General features: G+C 37.1%; 1 protein-coding gene across 3 annotated transcripts in view; it reads left to right on the top strand.

Moving 5' to 3' along the window:
- LOC124621951 (multidrug resistance protein homolog 49-like) overlaps nucleotides 1-17162 on the top strand; it is an 891132-nt gene that overhangs the window by 758247 nt on the left and 115723 nt on the right. For all 3 annotated transcript variants that reach the window (XM_047147468.1, XM_047147470.1, XM_047147469.1), the window contains one exon: nucleotides 15812-15955. In XM_047147468.1, coding sequence (XP_047003424.1) covers nucleotides 15812-15955 — 144 coding nt within the window. The remainder of the gene's footprint in view (nucleotides 1-15811; nucleotides 15956-17162) is intronic.

Genomic DNA, 17162 nt, shown 5'->3' with positions numbered 1-17162 from the left:
GCTCCAGACCTCTCTCTGACAAACTACCTGAAGTTGAGGGAGATCCCTACAGTTTAGGCAGTTTGATGTCACTTAATTCTCCTCACTGAGTTATGTCAGAAAACATATTGATGACACTACTGCAGTTTACTTGTATTTGTGTACTCTTGGATGTATAGTCTGATAACACAGGGACTGCATTCAATCAAATGTTTGGAAATCTTTGGCTACAAGCTCAGTTTCTTACTCCTACTGTGGTTTGGTGGTGTTGTACAACTAGACCTTCCTTATTTTCCATATTGATTCACTGATAGATATAGACACAAAGAATGTTTAACTAATTTCCATAAATATTATAATGATAAAAGATAAAAAAATAGAATACTGTGGAGACATCCTTCAACAACCCCTCCCAAATACACCCTCCTCACCATTAAATGAAGAAAATTGAGATTTACAATGTTACTACATTATCTAAGGTTCACCAAATAGTGGAAACATTGACTCATCAACAGGCACAGGTAAAAGAATGAAACTTCATTAACTTTCAGTCAAATCAACCTTTTTTTCAAATCCAAAAGCTAGTGAAGTTTCATTCTTTCATGTGTGACAATGCTTCCACAGTTTGATGAGTTGATTTCTCTACTCTTATATAATTTACATTGTTTAAGAACTTTCCATACCATATTTCTCTAAGCTGAAATCCCAACTCTAAAGTTACACTGAAGTCAGAATGCAATAGCGAGTCAATTCAATTTCTATGTAACACATTGCAAGCGGATGTTAAATTTGTGCTGCCATAGGTGATATGCATAATGCATAGTAGTACACTACTGTGTAATCTGTTACTAACCTATCTGCAGAAACATTTATTGTTTTTATGTGCTTCTTTGAACAGACAATCCAGTAAATTATCACTGATGCAATTCATTACTGTGTGCACAAGACTGGAAGGATAAAATGTTACACATGTTGGAGGGTCAAAAAATGCCTTTTACATTTCAATAGATGAGAAGATGAACAAAAATCATGGGTTCCTTGGAAGGTGAAGAAAACTAATCTAAAATAAAATCAGTAGTGGAGAGAATACAAAGCTAACACATTTGAGATTAATTAGGAGTAGGATATTGTGTTGAGTAAGAGTTGTTTGGATAGTATTATGAGAAAGATAGCTGCTACTCACCATATAGTTGAGACGCAGAGTCACAGTGGGTAGCAGCTATCCTTTCTGTAATATTGTCATTATTTCATCCTGGATTTTCCATTGTTTAGTTATTTGGGGAGATGTGATACATCTTAAAGTACTTGTAAGAAAATGAGTAAAGGAAAGTTGCTACTCACCATATAGCAGAGATGCTGAGTCGCGATACGCACAATAAAAAGATTCACACAATCATAGCTTTCGGCTATTAAGGCCTTTGTCAGCAGTAGACACACATACACACACGCACACACAGACTCATGCAACTGTAACTTGCACACATGCCTGCAGTCCCGGAGAGCTGAAACACAGTGTAGTTTCAGCTCTCTGAGACTGCAGACGTGTGTGCAATTTGTACTTGCATGAGAGTGAGTGTGTGTGTGTGTGTGTGTGTGTGTGTGTGTGTGTGTGTGTGTGTACTGCTGACAAAGGCCGTAATAGCTGAAAGCTATGACTGTGTGAATCTTTTTATTGTGCCTATTGCAACCCAGCATCTCCACTATATGGTGAGTAGCAACTTTCCTTGTCTTGTATTGTTACATTCCATCCTGGATTTTCCATTGTTTGATACTTGCATGAAAATATTGTTGGTGATCTGGGAATGATGGACCAAGATTTAGAAAGATGAGCATGAATGGCAATGAATAGAGAACAATTATATGAGGCATCAGTGAAAAACAGCTGTGGTCAGGAAATGGATAAATGTAAGGGTAAGTTTTTAAACGCTTAGCGTAAGAGAAACAGAAGAAGAGTTTACTCATGGAGTAGGGTAATGGAAAAAGAAAATTCAGTCATTCATTCACACATTGTGTTCAGTGAATTTCATAATGAAGGAGAGCTGTCAGTGCTGTGGAAAAAGTAAAGTTGTACAGGGTGAGACAGAATAATGGGAATACGTGAAATGAGTAGTGGCAGCCATGGGCAGGTGGCAGCACTGTGGGTTCATGAAATTTAGTGAGTAAACATTCTGCCATTTCAATAATCATGGATTGGACAACAGCATGCGTTAGCCATAATAATGTTTTATAAAAAAACAATGATAGTTTGGTAGTGGTGCAGAGGGAGTTTAAACGTGTTTATAATTTAGGACATCATGATGCCATTCTGTCGAAACATACTATAAAATGTTGGATTAATAACTTTGAAGAGACTGGATCTGCCCTCAAGAAGAATCCAACAGCAGGACCAAGAAGTGTGCATTCTCCAGCGAACATTGATGTTGTATGCGAGTCTGTCTTATGGAGCCCATGGCGTTCAATTCGTAAGCAAGCAGCAGTGGTTGGAAGGTTCTGGGAGAGTGTTCACAGAATTCTTCATCTTGATTTAAAATTTCATCTGTACAAACTACATACAGGTGGTGCAACAACTAAAGGACAACAATTACTGGCTACAATTAGGATTCTGTCAGCAAATGATAACACAAATAAACAATGATGACGAACATCTATACAAGTTGTGAATATCAGGTGAGGCACATTTTCATCTCAGGTTATATAAATAAGCAGAACTACCATTACTGGGCAAACACAAATCCTAATGACATTCGTGAATGTCTTTTACACGCTAGTAAAGTGACAGTATGGTGTGGTAATTTGTCACGTGGGATTATCCAACTGTATTTTTTCACAAATGACAGGGAAACACAATAACTGTCAATGCCAATCGTTATGTGAAGATGTTCTGAACTTTCATTGCAACTGCATTAAACAACTTTCCAAACGTTCAAGGAGCCTGGTTTCAACTGGACTGAGCGACATCACACACTATTTGGCAGTCAATGGTATATTTGCAAGAATTGTTTGGCAACTGTGTGATCTCAAGATTTGGTAACATTCCCTAACCCCCTTAGATTGTCAAATTTATCCGTTTGTGATTTTTTCTTGTGGGGCTACGTCTACACAACTTGACCAAGAACATGGACGAGTTAAAACAGGGAATTCGGGATGCATTTCACAGTGTCACAACTGAGATGTTGCAGCCGTCAATGAGGAATATCGACATCAGATTTTACAAATTTATTCACACAGGAGGACGTCACCTAAAGGACATCATTTCTAAAAAATGAAAAATGCCATCAGTGTTTTGTAAATGGCAAAGTTGTAAGGTTTCAATCACTGTGAATGCAATTTCTTTCCTTCATCATTTCTAGTTTTATTGGAGTGTGTAAATGTTCCCGTTTTTCTGGTCACCCTGTACATTAAAGGGCAACATCTACCACAGCAGGCTACTTTTGTAATGTATAATAGTAACAAATTGTGATGATCTCCTCATACTAAAGAGAGAAGCAGTTACACAGAAAAAACCAGTGAGCCTCTTATACTACTCAGCTGCTGTTTTTTATTTATGTAACTTAATGCAGACCACTGCCATTTGGTTATGTAATGGAAAAGTCAAAATCTGTGTAATATAAACTTGAGAATTTGTGGAATTTACTTTGCTAGGGACAATTACTTGGACCAAGGAAGAGGAACAGAATTTAATTCAAGCTAAAAAACCAAGTAAGTGCTTTTGGGAGAACAGTGTGAAAGCCCATTTGGCTATCCAGCTTCAGATACTCCATTGTTTTCTCAAATTTCTGAAGGCAAGTGGTGATGTGGTTCCCTTTAAAAAAGCTTGGGCTCTGTCCTTAATGACATCATCAGTGGGACTTTAAACTGTAATATTTCTTCCTGTTTTAGCTAAAATGACAACATCTAGAAAAGAGGCAGAGCTGGATGTTACATCTCATGATAATTCCCAAGGAAGTGTAAAAATATTTTGGTGGCACATAACACGACAAGAAGCAAGCACCTTACATAATAGAACAAGAACTGTTTAAAATTAAATGAGTGCCATGAAATTGTTTGTGATAGAAGACGGAATTAACAATATGAAATGTAATTGAGAGTGAAGTTCGGATTGAGACTAGAGTTTCACATAAAAATGAAACTACCATTCATCAAATGCTTGGTTATGAAGGTGTCTAAACTCCACACATAAAGATATTCTGTACATCAAGATATTCTGTAGCCACTGCACTATCAGAGCTTTACTTTCAGAATGACTATTCACTCTCTTGTGGAGTGTATGTTGATCTGAAACTTATTGATATACTAAAACTGTATGGCAGATCAGGATTTAAACTGGACCTATAGTGGACAATGTTGATACCAGCTGAGCTATTCATGCATACTGTTGTGACCTTGTGGAGTCTGCAACTATGAGATATAATGGGAGATAGAAGCTTTGTACCAATTAATGTATTTTGCGTGACTGTCATTTTATATATGGTTGTTGTTGTTGTTGTTGTCGTTGTCGTTGTCGTCTTCACTCCAGAGACTGATTTGATAGAGTTCTCCATGCTGCTCTACCATGTGTGAGCTTTCTTCATCTCCAAGTAACCACTGCAACCTACATCCTTGTGAATCTGCATAGTGTATTCATTTCTTGCTCTCCCTCTATGACTTTTACCCTCCACGTATCCCTCCAATACTAAATTGGTGATCCCTTGATGCCTCAGAACGTCTCCTACCAATTGGTCCCTTCTTCTAGTCAGGTTGTGCAACAAATTCCTCTTCTCCCCATTTCTATTCAGTACCTCCTCATTAGTTACATGATCTACCCATCTAATCTTCAGCATTCTTCTGTAGTTCCACATTTCAAAAGCTTCCATCCTCTTTGTGTCTAATCTATGTATCATCCACGTTTCAGCTCCATACATGACTACACTCCATACAGATACTTTCAGAAAAGACTTCCTGACACTTAAATCTATACTCATTGTTAACAAATTTCTCTTCTTCAGAAACGCTTTCCTTCCCATAGCCAGTCTACATTTTATATCCTCTCTACTTTGACCATCATCAGTTATTTTGCATCCCAAATAGCAAAATCCATCTACTACTTTAAGTGTCTCATTTCCTAATCTAATTCCCTCAGCATTACCTGATTTAATTCGACTACATTCCATTATCCTTATTTTGCTTTTATTGATGTTCGTCTTATATCCTCCTTTCAAGACACTGTCCATTCTGTTCAACTGCTCTTCCAGATCCTTTGTTGTCTCTGACAGAATTACGTTGTCATTGGCATACCTCGAAGTTTGTAATTCTTCTCCATGAATTTTAATTCCTACTCCAAATTTTTCTTTTATTTCCTTTACTGCTTGCTCAATATACAGATTGAATAACATTGGGGATAGGCTACAACCCTGTCTTACTCCCTTCTCAACCACTGCTTCCCTTTCATGCCTCTCGACTCTTATAACTGCCATCTGGTTTCTGTACAAATTGCAAATAGCATTTCGCTCCCTGTATTTTACCCCAGCCACCTTCAGAATTTGAAAGAGAGTATTCCAGTCAGCATTGTCACCATTTGTCTACAAATGCTAGAAACATAGGTTTGCCTCTCCTTAATCTATCTTCTATGGTTACTGTCTGCAAAAGACAATGTTCTGAGCTTAAGTCTTATGAAACATGATTTACTAGTCTCATTGCATACAGTGTGCAGATCATTAGATCTGCTGTACAGAAGATTCGTCATGTTTGAAATAAATATAATGATTTACACAAAATCTTTTTACATTGTTTTTAGAAAGTTTGCCTTATAGGTTAACTTTTATGCAAGCGCATCCAATAAAAGTGCATATAACACTACAGTATTTCAGTTTACAGATTAAAAGTCTACATCTTCCTATTGTTCAGACTGTAAACTGTCTTCCATGAAGTCTTCAATTGTATAATATGTTCCTACCTTGTAATTTGTTATGTATTTTAACCTCATGTATAGTGGTGTCTCAGCATAAAGCTTTAAGTGATGTGAGGGAAGCTTGAAGTTCCCCTTTGATAAATACTGTAGCTATGGATAAAGCAGTTATTTTCAATTGTATATTGTTTATTGTTTACAAAAATCAAAATTTCAAAAATGTACAATGAAAAAGTGGTTAGCATATTTAATTGCTCAAATAATGAGTGACATGATCATTTTTATGGTTAGCACACATTTCTAGTAATATTCTTCTGAAAAATTAGTAGCCTTATGCTGTTTGTGTGATTTCACCAGAAAATTATCCCCTACTGAATAATTGATTCAAAACAACTATGATAGATGGTCTTTCTTGTGTCCATATGAGGGGCACAAGATAAATAAACGTTAGAGAGGCTGCGGTATTTTTATTTATTTGTCAAGAAGTCTGTATGTGTCTTCCAGTATAGACTTTCATCTACGTTTAGGTCCAAGAATTTCACATGGCTTTCTTCTGTAATCAACTGAATATTGTGAGATATTTTTACAGGGCACGTTGCTATTGTTTTAGAGACAAACTCCTTTATCTGGATCTTCGCAACATTCAGTTTTAGTTCATTTTTGTGGAACGAAGATTCAAGTTTTCCTAGAACATTTTGTACACTATCTGGAATGTTTTTAGTAGTGTCCTTTTCTATTGGAAATTGTTTACCATTTGGAGTAGTAGTTAACTGAAACTAGTGTTCAGATAAGTCTTTGTTTCCTTTCTGTCAGATGAAAACTGAACCAATGTAATGCAGTACCCTTGACCCCATAGGTCCTAAGTTTGTAAAGTAGTAATGAGTGATTCACTGAATCAAAGGCTTTTGTTTGATTACAGAATATTCCTGAAAATGTTTTTACCCTAGGCCAATGAGGTGTTTGTTTTCTATGATTGTGATTATTTTGCTTTTTCCGTTTTAAAACCAAATTGATTCTTAGGAATTATGTTATTTTCTGTAAGAATATTTTCAAGTTGTTTTGCCACAAATTATTCACATATTTAAGAAGAGACAGGAAGGAGAAATATAGGATAGTAGTTTCCCATATTTTCTGGTGATCCCTTTTTGAATAGTGGCTTTATCTCAGCTTATTTTAGGACATTTGGAAAACACCCTCGTTCGAAGGACTGATGTATAATAATCAATGGATGTGAAATAATATGGCATACTGCTTTGATAGCTATGGAGGGTATTCCATCCCATCCTGCACAGTTTTATTTTTTACTGATAATGTAGTGTCTTCCTCATCTTTCTGAGTGATTCTATTGAATTTCTTAAAACAATTACTTTTTTGTCATCTATGTGCCTGAAATTAATATTTATCATTATTAATCTTAATTTGTGAAATTTCCCAACTCTGATTTCAGACTGCCTTTTTTTTATTTATGAAAATACTGTTTGCCACTTTCTTTGCTACCAATACAAATAAATTTTCTTTACTAAAATTCCTTCACATATAAGATTCAGATTTTAGTTTCTTTTTGCGAGGTCTATAAACAATGTGGTGTGATCAAACATCCCTAGATCTAGGCAAAACTTCCTTGTATCGCCAAACTGATAATTTGTAAGAATAGTATCTATGCAGGTTGATGATTGGAAGTTTTCTGTAGCGTACCCAGCCAAGTTTAACTTAAACCCAGATTTGTGGGTTAAATCATGAATTTTTACCATGTCCTGATCTGGCATATAGTTATAATCTTTTAGGAAGTTTCAGAACTTTGTTTTTAATTATGTATGTGCTTATTTAACTGCTCTCAATTAATTTAATTTATCCTCGTGTCATTTCCTATTTTCACTCCCCATATCAATCCATTTTGTTCCGATTATGCTGTAGAAGAGGTAGTCAGGAATAAGTTACACACAAGGGTGATACTGTGTACAGTTCCATACCATCAAGACAGGGTACAGAAAATTATATCATATATCAGCTGAATAAGTGCATTGTAATAGCAGGTGAACAATACAGTCATGCCACAGTCCTTGTTGTAAACAGATTCATAAGAAGACAAGATTTCACATGGCAAGGATTGCATATAAACAAAAGAGGAAGAAAGAAACTATATAGGGGACTAAAGTATGCAATAACAACCAAAAAGCAGACCATAGTCATGGGAAAAAGCATAGCAGTAACAATCATGCCAGAAGTAGAAAAATCTTCTATAGAATCAAAAAACCAGTAAGATGGAAAAACTGGACTATCACATTCCAACAATGAAACAGACCACACTGAATCAACACAAATAGAAACAGATGCAGCATTAACAGCAATATTGGAACAAACACACTGTAAAAAACAGGAAGATCACAATGTGTCAAAAGAAACAACTGATAGTGGATTAAACGTAATAAAGGAAACATCACACACAGCACCACAAAAAGATTGTGAAATACATCAAAGCATACAACCAACAACTTCAAAAGTTGAACAAATAGAAAGGAAACCAATGTGGACTAAACAGAGAGTACGAGCAGCTCCGCACTATTTAGCAAAAGATTTTTTATTCTGCAGCCAACGAAAGAGGAGGGCAAGATAAATAATAATGAATACAGCATAATCATGTATAAAACTCCAACTGCAACAGATATTCAGCAACTCAGGACTCCTAAAGAGAAAAAAAAAATTGAAATCTTGTACCAAAATATTTAGTACTTAGGTAGCAAAAAACTTGAAGTGGAAGTGGTGTTGAATGAAACGCAACCACATATATATTATGTATCAGTGATCATGGGCTAAATGAAGCAGAACTTAGGAAGCAGAACTTAGTAGCCTAATAATAAGAGACTATGATTTGATTTCTGTAGATCAAAACATAAAGGTGGAGGCGTTGCTATATACAAGAAGACAATTGGAAGTCTACAAGATACTGAATACTGTAAATATGTAAACCTTCCAGCTTGCATTGAAAAAGATTTTGAAATTAGTGGCATAATGAGTGAAGAGCTCAAAATTATCCCCAAGTACTAAAATTACAATATTTCTGAAAAACCTAGAAAAATTATTACTGAAGATTAAAATGAAAGACGTTGTAATATGTGGAGACTATAAGACAGATATGGGTAAAGAATAAAAACCAAAACAAAAATTGAAAGAGGCATTATTACATTGTAACATGAAAACAATAATAGATGTACCTACAAGAGTCAGACCATAGTCAGATCATCGTCAGACCATCCTTGACAACATAATCACAAATATTGAAAATAGTAAATGTGAAGCAAAAGTTCTACAAACATCAATCTCTGACCAGTATGGGGTAATAATTCACATTCACATAAATAGGAGCTCAAACAGAAGAAATGCAAGATAAGAAGGAAGTCAGGATTATCAATGTACAAAACATGAACATTTTCAAAACAACACTGAGAAAAGAAGAATGGGCTGAAACAATGCAAGAAAAAGGTACAAATGAGAAGTATGATGCATTTCTTAACACACTACTGCATCACTTTCATGTAGTCTTCCACCAAGTAGCCTATCAGAAAAAGAAAAAGCAGGGTCACAGTAAGAAATGGATTACGAAAGAAATAATTGAACTCAGGACTAGACTGAAGGAACTCGGAGAAGCCGAGAATTTTGAGACATATAAACAGTATTGGAAGTAGTACAGGCAATTAATAAGAGAAGCAAAAGCCATTTCAATAAACAGAGCTTTAGCAAATTCCAATCGAAAAAGCAAAGTAACATGGGATGTAATCAAGAGTGGAAGATATAGCCAAAATAGTGTGAAAAACATCAATTTTATTAAGCCAATGAGAATTGATGACAACATAGTTACAGATGGAACAAAAGTTGCTAATATCCTAAACAACTACTTGATAGATATTGTACAAAATTTAAAAGGGGAAACAAATCATCAGTAGCCGAAGCATGCTACAACTATTGGCCAACCATTCCCCTCAGTGTTCCTGGAATCAATGACAAAAAAACAGAACTTATAAAAATAAAAAAAAACAGAACTTATAAAAATAATCCAGAAATTAAAACCCCAAAAGTATGCAAGAGATGATGAGGTATCAAATTATTTAATAAAATGTGTGAATGAAGAAATAATCAAACCTTTTTTGGATACTGCAAACTGCTCATTTAGGGAAGTAGTATCCCCAGAAAAATTAAGAGAGCAAAAGAGTACCAATATTTAAGAAAGGAGACAAAAATGATCCAAATAACTACAGACCAGTGTCTTTAATCTTTGGTTTCTCAAAAATACTAGAGATGCTCATGCATAGTAGGTTGACCACATTCCTGAAGAAACACAATATTCTGATTTCAGCACAACCTGGTTTCCCAAAAGGGAAATCTACAGAAACTGCCATCTCAGGCAACACAGAATCCGTTATAGATGCATTATACAAAAGAAACTCCGTGTCTGCTATGTTTCTGGATTTGTGTAAAGTGTTTGACACAATCACCCACACTACACTTATTGGAAAACTTAAAAGCTATGGTGTTTGTGGACATGCAGTCAAGTGGATAAAACCATACATGAGCAACAGAAAGCAGTATGTGGGAACAGTAACTGAATGCAGATCTGAAATCAGAAATATTAAGTATGGAGTGCCTCAAGGACCTGTACTTGGCCCACTTCTGTTCAACCTATTTGAAAACAATATTGAGAAAGATAAAAAAAATACTATATGCAGATGACATGACACTACTGAGTGTAGAAAAAAATCTGGGAACACTGGAAAGAATTGCATTTATGTCAATAAATAACACAGTGCAGTGGCTTATAAAAATAAATTAATTTTAATTTAATGGAAAAAGAATTTTATAGCGCAGAAGAGTATATGTATCAATGAATGAAAATGCTGCTATTACTGTTATAAAGGTACTTTAACTAACTGAACATATTATGATATGTAAATAACTTGAGAACATGAATAATGAGAGAATAATGTAAATATCAATATAATGTAGTAGTTGTTGTTGTTGTTGTTGTTGCTGTGGTCTTCAGTCATGAGACTGGTTTGATGCAGTTCTCCATGCTACTCTATCCTGTGCAAGCTGCTTCATCTCCCAGTACATATTGCAGCCTACATCATTCTGAATTTGCTTAGTCTCTTGGTCTCCCTCTACGATTTTTACCCTCCACACTGCCCTCAAATACTAAGTTGGTGATCCCTTGATGCCTCAGAACATGTCCTACCAACCGATCCCTTCATCTAGTCAAGTTGTGCCACAAACTCATCTTCTCCTCAATTTTATTCAATACCTCCTCATTAGTTATGTGATCTACCATCTAATCTTCAGCATTCTTCTGTAGCACCACATATCAAAAGCTTCTATTCTCTTCTTGTCTGAACTATTTATTGTCCATGTTTCACTTCCATACACAGCTACACTCCATACAAATACTCTCAGAAATTACTTTCTGACACTTAAATCTATACTCGATGTTAACAAATTTCTCTTCTTCAGAAAAGCTTTCCTTGCCATTGCCAGTCTACATTTTATATCCTGTTTACTTCGACCATCATCAGTTATTTTGCTCCCCAAATAGCAAAACTCCTTTACTATTTTAAGTGTCTCATTCCCGAATCTAATTCCCTCAGCATCACCCGAGTTAACTCCACTACATTCCATTATCTTTGTTTTGCTTTTGTTGATGTTCATCTTATATCCTTCTTTCAAGACACTGCCCATTCCGCTCAACTGCTCTTCCAAGTCGTTTGCTGTCTCTGACAGAATTACGACGTCATCGGCGAACCTCAAAGTTTTTATTTCCGCTCCATGGATTTTAATACTTACTCCAAATTTTTCTTTTGTTTCCTTTACTGCTTGCTCAATATACAGATTGAATAACATCGGGGATAGGCTACATCCCTGTCTCACTCCCTTCCCAACCACTGCTTCCCTTTCATGTCCCTCGACTCTTATAACTGGCATCTAGTTTCTGTACAAATTGTTAATAGCCTTTCGCTCCCTGTATTTTATCCCTGCCACCTTTAGAATTTGAAAGAGAGTATTCCAGTCAACATTGTCAAAAGCTTTCTCTAAGTCTACCCAATGCTAGAAACGTAGGTTTGCCTTTTCTTAATCTATCTTCTAAGATAAGTGGTAGGGTCAGTATTGCCTCATGTGTTCCAATATTTCTACGGAATCCAAACTGATCTTCCTCGAGGTCGGCTTCTACCAGTTTTCCATTTGTCTTTAATGAATTTGCGTTAGTATTTTGCAGCTGTGGCTTATTAAACTGATAGTTTGGTAATTTTCACATCTGTCAACACCTGATTTCTTTGGGATTGGAATTATTATATTCTTCTTGAAGTCTGAGGGTATTTCGCCTGTCTCGTACATCTTGCTCACCAGATGCTAGAGTTTTGTCAGGACTGGCTCTCCCAAGGCTGTCAGTAGTTCTAATGGAATGTTGTCTACTCCCGGGGCCTTGTTTCGACTTAGGTCTTTCAGTGCTCTGTCAAACTCTTCATGCAGTATCATATCTCCCATTTCATCTTCATTTACATCCTCTTCCATTTCCATAACATTGCCCTCAAGTACATCCCTCTTGTATAGACCCTCTATATACTCGTTCCACCTTTCTGCTTTCCCCTCTTTGCTTAGAACTGGGTTTCCATCTGAGCTCTTGATATTCATACCAGTGGTTCTCTTTTCTCCAAAGGTCTCTTTAATTTTCCTGTAGGCAGTATCTATCTTACCCCTAGTGAGATATGCTTCTACATCCTTAAATTTGTCCTCTAGCCATGCTTAGCCATTTTGTACTTCCTGTTGGTCTCATTTTTGAGACATTTTTATCCCTTTTTGCCTGCTTCATTTACTGCATTTTTACATTTTCTCCTTTCATCAATTAAATTCAATATTTCTTCTGTTACCCAAGGATTTCTACTAGCTCTCTTCTTTTTACTTACTTGATCCTCTGCTGCCTTCGCTACTTCACCCCTCAAAGCAACCCATTGATCTTCTACTGTATTTCTTGCCCCCATTTTTGTCAATTGTTCTGGAAATGTCTTAAAATTTAAAACCTGGTTCCTAAATCTCTGTCTTACCATTATATAATCTATCTGGTACCTGTCAGTATCTCCAGGCTTCTTCCTTGTATACAGCCTTCTTTTATGATTCTTGAACCAAGTGTTAGCTATGATTAAGTTATGCTCTGTATAGAATTCTACCAGGCAGCTTCCTCTTTTATTTCTTACCCCCAATCCATATTCACCTACTATGTTACCTTCCCTTCCTTTTCCTACTATCTAATTCCAGTCACCCATGACTATTTAATTTTCATCTCCCTTCACTATCAGAATAATTTCTTTTATCTCATCATACATTTCTTCAATATCTTTGTCATCTGCAGAGCTAGTTGGCATATAAACTTGTACTACTGTAGTAGGTGTGGGCTTCGTGTCTATCTTGGCCATAATAATGCGTTCACTATGCTGTTTATAGTAGCTTACCCACACTCCTATTTCTTTATTCATTATAAACCTACTCCTGCATTACCCCTATTTGATTTTGTATTTATAACTCTATATTCACCTGACCAAAAGTCTTGTTCCTCCTGCCACCGAACTTCGCTAATTCCGACTATATCTAACTTTAACCTATCCATTTCCCTTTTTACACTACTGGCCATTAAAATTGCTACACCACGAAGATGACATGCTACAGAAGTGCGATATGCAAATGATTAGCTTTTCAGAGCATTCACAGAAGGTTGGTGCTGGTGGTGACTCCTACAACGTGCTGACATGAGGAAAGTTTCCAACCGATTTCTTATACACAAGCAGTAGTTGACCAGCGTTGCCTGATGAAACGTTGGTGTGATGCCTCGTGTAAGGAGGAGAAATGCGTACCATCACATTTCCGACTTTGATAAAGGTCGGATTGTAGCCTATCGTGATTGCGGTTTGTCGTATCGCGACATTGCTGCTTGTGTTGGTCGAGATCCAATGACTGTTAGCAGAATATGAAATCAGTGGGTTCAGGAGGGTAATACAGAATGCCGTGCTGGATCCCAATGGTCTCGTATCACTAGCAGTCAAGATGACAGGCATCTTATCCACATGGCTGTAACAGTTCGTGCAGCCACGTCTCAATCCCTGAGTCAACAGATGGGAATGTTATCAAGACAACAACCATCTGCACGAACAGTTCAACGATGTTTGCAGCAGCATGGACTATCAGCTCGGAGACCATGGCTGCGGTTACCGTTGTCACTGCATCACAAACAGGAGCGCCTGCGATGGTGTACTCAACAACGGTCCTGGGTGCACGAATTTCAAAATGTCATTTTTTCGGATGAATCCAGGTTCTGTGCACAGCATCATGATGGTCGCATCCGTGTTTGGCGACATTGCGGTGAACGCACATTGGAAGCATATGTTCGTCATCGCCATACTGGCGTATCACCCGGCATGATGGTATGGGGTGCCATTGGTTACACGTCTCGGTCACCTCTTGTTCGCATTGACGGCACTTTGAACAGTGGACGTTACATTTCAGATGTGTTACGACCCATGGCTCTACCCTTCATTCGATCCCTGCGAAACCCTACATTTCAGCAGGATAATGCACGACCACATGTTGCAGGTCCTGTACGGGCCTTTCTGGATACAGAAAATGTTCGACTGCTGCCCCGACCAGCACATTCTCCAGATCTCTCACCAATTGAAAATGTCTGGTCAATGGTGGCCTAGCAACTGGCTTGTCACAATACGCCAGTCACTACTCTTGATGAACTGTGGTATGATGTTAAAGCTGCATAGGCAGCTGCACCTGTACATGCCACCCAAGCTCTATTTGACTCAATGGCCAGGTGTATCAAGGCCGTTATTATGGCCAGAGGTGGTGGTTCTGGGTACTTATTTCTCAGAATCTGTGCACCCAAATTGCATGAAAATGTAATCACATATCAGTTCTAGTATAATATATTTGTCCAATGAATACCCGTGTATCATCTGCATTTCTTCTTGGTATACCAATTTTAGTGGCCAGTAGTGTAAATTATCTAACCTACCTGCCCGATTAAGGGACCTGATATTCCACACTCCGATCCGTAGAATGCCAGTTTCCTTTCTCCTGATAACGACGTCCTCTTGAGTAGTCCCCGCCTGGAGATTCAAATGGGGGACTATGTTACCTCCGGAATATTTTACCAAAGAGGACACCATCATCATTTAACCATAGAGTAAAGCTGCATGCCGTTGGAAAAAATAATGTAGTAAGTAAACAATTTTAAGGACCTAAAAGATGGGTGAAAAATGTATGCAACATTATTGTAAGTATTGCTACTTTGATGTATTAAATTGTAATAAATATGTTAAATATTGCAAGGAAATGGGTGTAAATTGACCTGTCCTCTATTACAAGTACACACTTTGTACAAAATGTAATGAAATGTGATGAAACAAAAATCAATCAATCAATACTTATCAGAATCTTCATGGAAAATTAAAACCATACATTACATCCAGTGTCAAATGCAAATCTTGCACCTAAATGATCATTGCTCTACCACTTCAACAAAAATAAATAAATGCTATAATAGTATGCTTCATAGTATGAGATAAAATTTCAGTCTTTTGCTTCTTTTGTCCTACTGTTACATACCCAAAGAGATTCCTGTGCCTGCATATCATTTAAAAATGACGTAATAGCCGATAGAAAAGGTGGTATTGATACACACATTGAAAGTAATTTGAACGTCACATGACCATGCTGGTTAAGCTTATCATCATTGTTATATTTTAAATAAGATACAGAGCAACAATCACTGGTTGTTTATGGGCAATGAGAATGCAAGGAGAGATATAAGCGATAGGTGTCCACGCAGACAGTGTTCTGTGCAATCAATACTGAATAATGACAGAAATGTTTGGGAGTATGACAAAGTACCACATGCTCTGTTTACAGGAAAAAATTCCAGAAGCTGATCTTGGACGCATTATGTCCCTCAACCAACCGGAATGGCTGTATATCACTGTGGGATGCCTTGCAACACTTGCTGTAGGAAGTGCTCTGCCATTCTTTGCAGTGCTTTTTGGAGAAGTCTATCGGGTAAGTGCATGTCTTATTGGAAGGAAAGTATTGTCTTGTCACTTTATTATCATGAGTTACAAATTCTTGGTCTTAAAATTGTTAATTTCTGGCCAACATGGTAATGGTGTATCTCCATTTTTGCTGCCGTGTCTGAAGATATGAGTGTAAGTCAGTTATTATCCGCAATGTAGTTATATTTTTGTTTATTTTGTTAGTAGTGTCGTTTTACGTTTATGACACGTGCTTTATTTATTTGTTGTTTTATCTTTGCAATTTTCAAGCTGCTGTGCTGTTAATATTGGCTGCTCCACTGTCTATTTGTACCGTAGAAGAGCAACATTCAGTGATCTGTTTTTTGCAGTCAGGAGGTGTATCAGGGGCGGAAATTCATTGAAGACTTTCGGTGTAGTACGGTAACAGTGTTTTGCCACAATGGAGTGTCTATGAATGGATTGAAAAATTCCGAAATGGTCGCACAAGAGTTATGCAATATGAAGGAGCCGGATGACCATTTACTGCCACAAAGGAAGAACCTATTGAGCATTCACGTGAAATGATTGTCTGAGACAGATGATTAACTATTGACAAAGTGGCACATCGCCTGCAAATTAGTCACAGTTCTGCCTATGAAATCATCCACAACAGGCTTGGGTTTCATAAAGTTTGTGCAAAATGGATCGCAAAACAACTCACACATGCATAAACAAATGCGCTTGGATATCTGCGAAAAACATTTGGATCACTATGGTAACGAATGGGACAACTTCCCAGGCAGAATCATTACTGGTGATGAAACATGGACCCATCATTACGAGCTGGAGAGTAAACAGCAGAGTATGGAATGGAAACATCCAAATTCACCATGCAAGAAAAAGTTCAAGACCCAACTGTCCACAGGAAAACTGACGCTTACAGTTTTTTGAGATGCACAAGGTCCAGCACTGTAACATTATGGGGAAAGGGGGACAACAATAAACAGTGTACATTACAATGAGATGCTTACTGCCAGGCTAAAGCCTGCAATTTGAAGCAAACTCTGAGGATTGCTGTCAAAAGGTATTGTGTTGTTGCACGACAATGCCCATTCACATACTGCTACCCACACTGCTGAAATGCTCCAGAAATTCAAATTTGAAGTACTGGATCGTCCTCCATATAGTCCTGATCTTGCCACGTTTGACTATCACTTGTTTGGTACACTCAAACAGGCATTAAGAGGCCATTG

The sequence above is a fragment of the Schistocerca americana genome, chromosome 7 (assembly GCF_021461395.2).
Source record: "Schistocerca americana isolate TAMUIC-IGC-003095 chromosome 7, iqSchAmer2.1, whole genome shotgun sequence".
NCBI lineage: Eukaryota > Metazoa > Arthropoda > Insecta > Orthoptera > Acrididae > Schistocerca > Schistocerca americana.
Note: the sequence above shows the minus strand (reverse complement) of the source record. Positions and strands in the feature narration are given on the sequence as shown.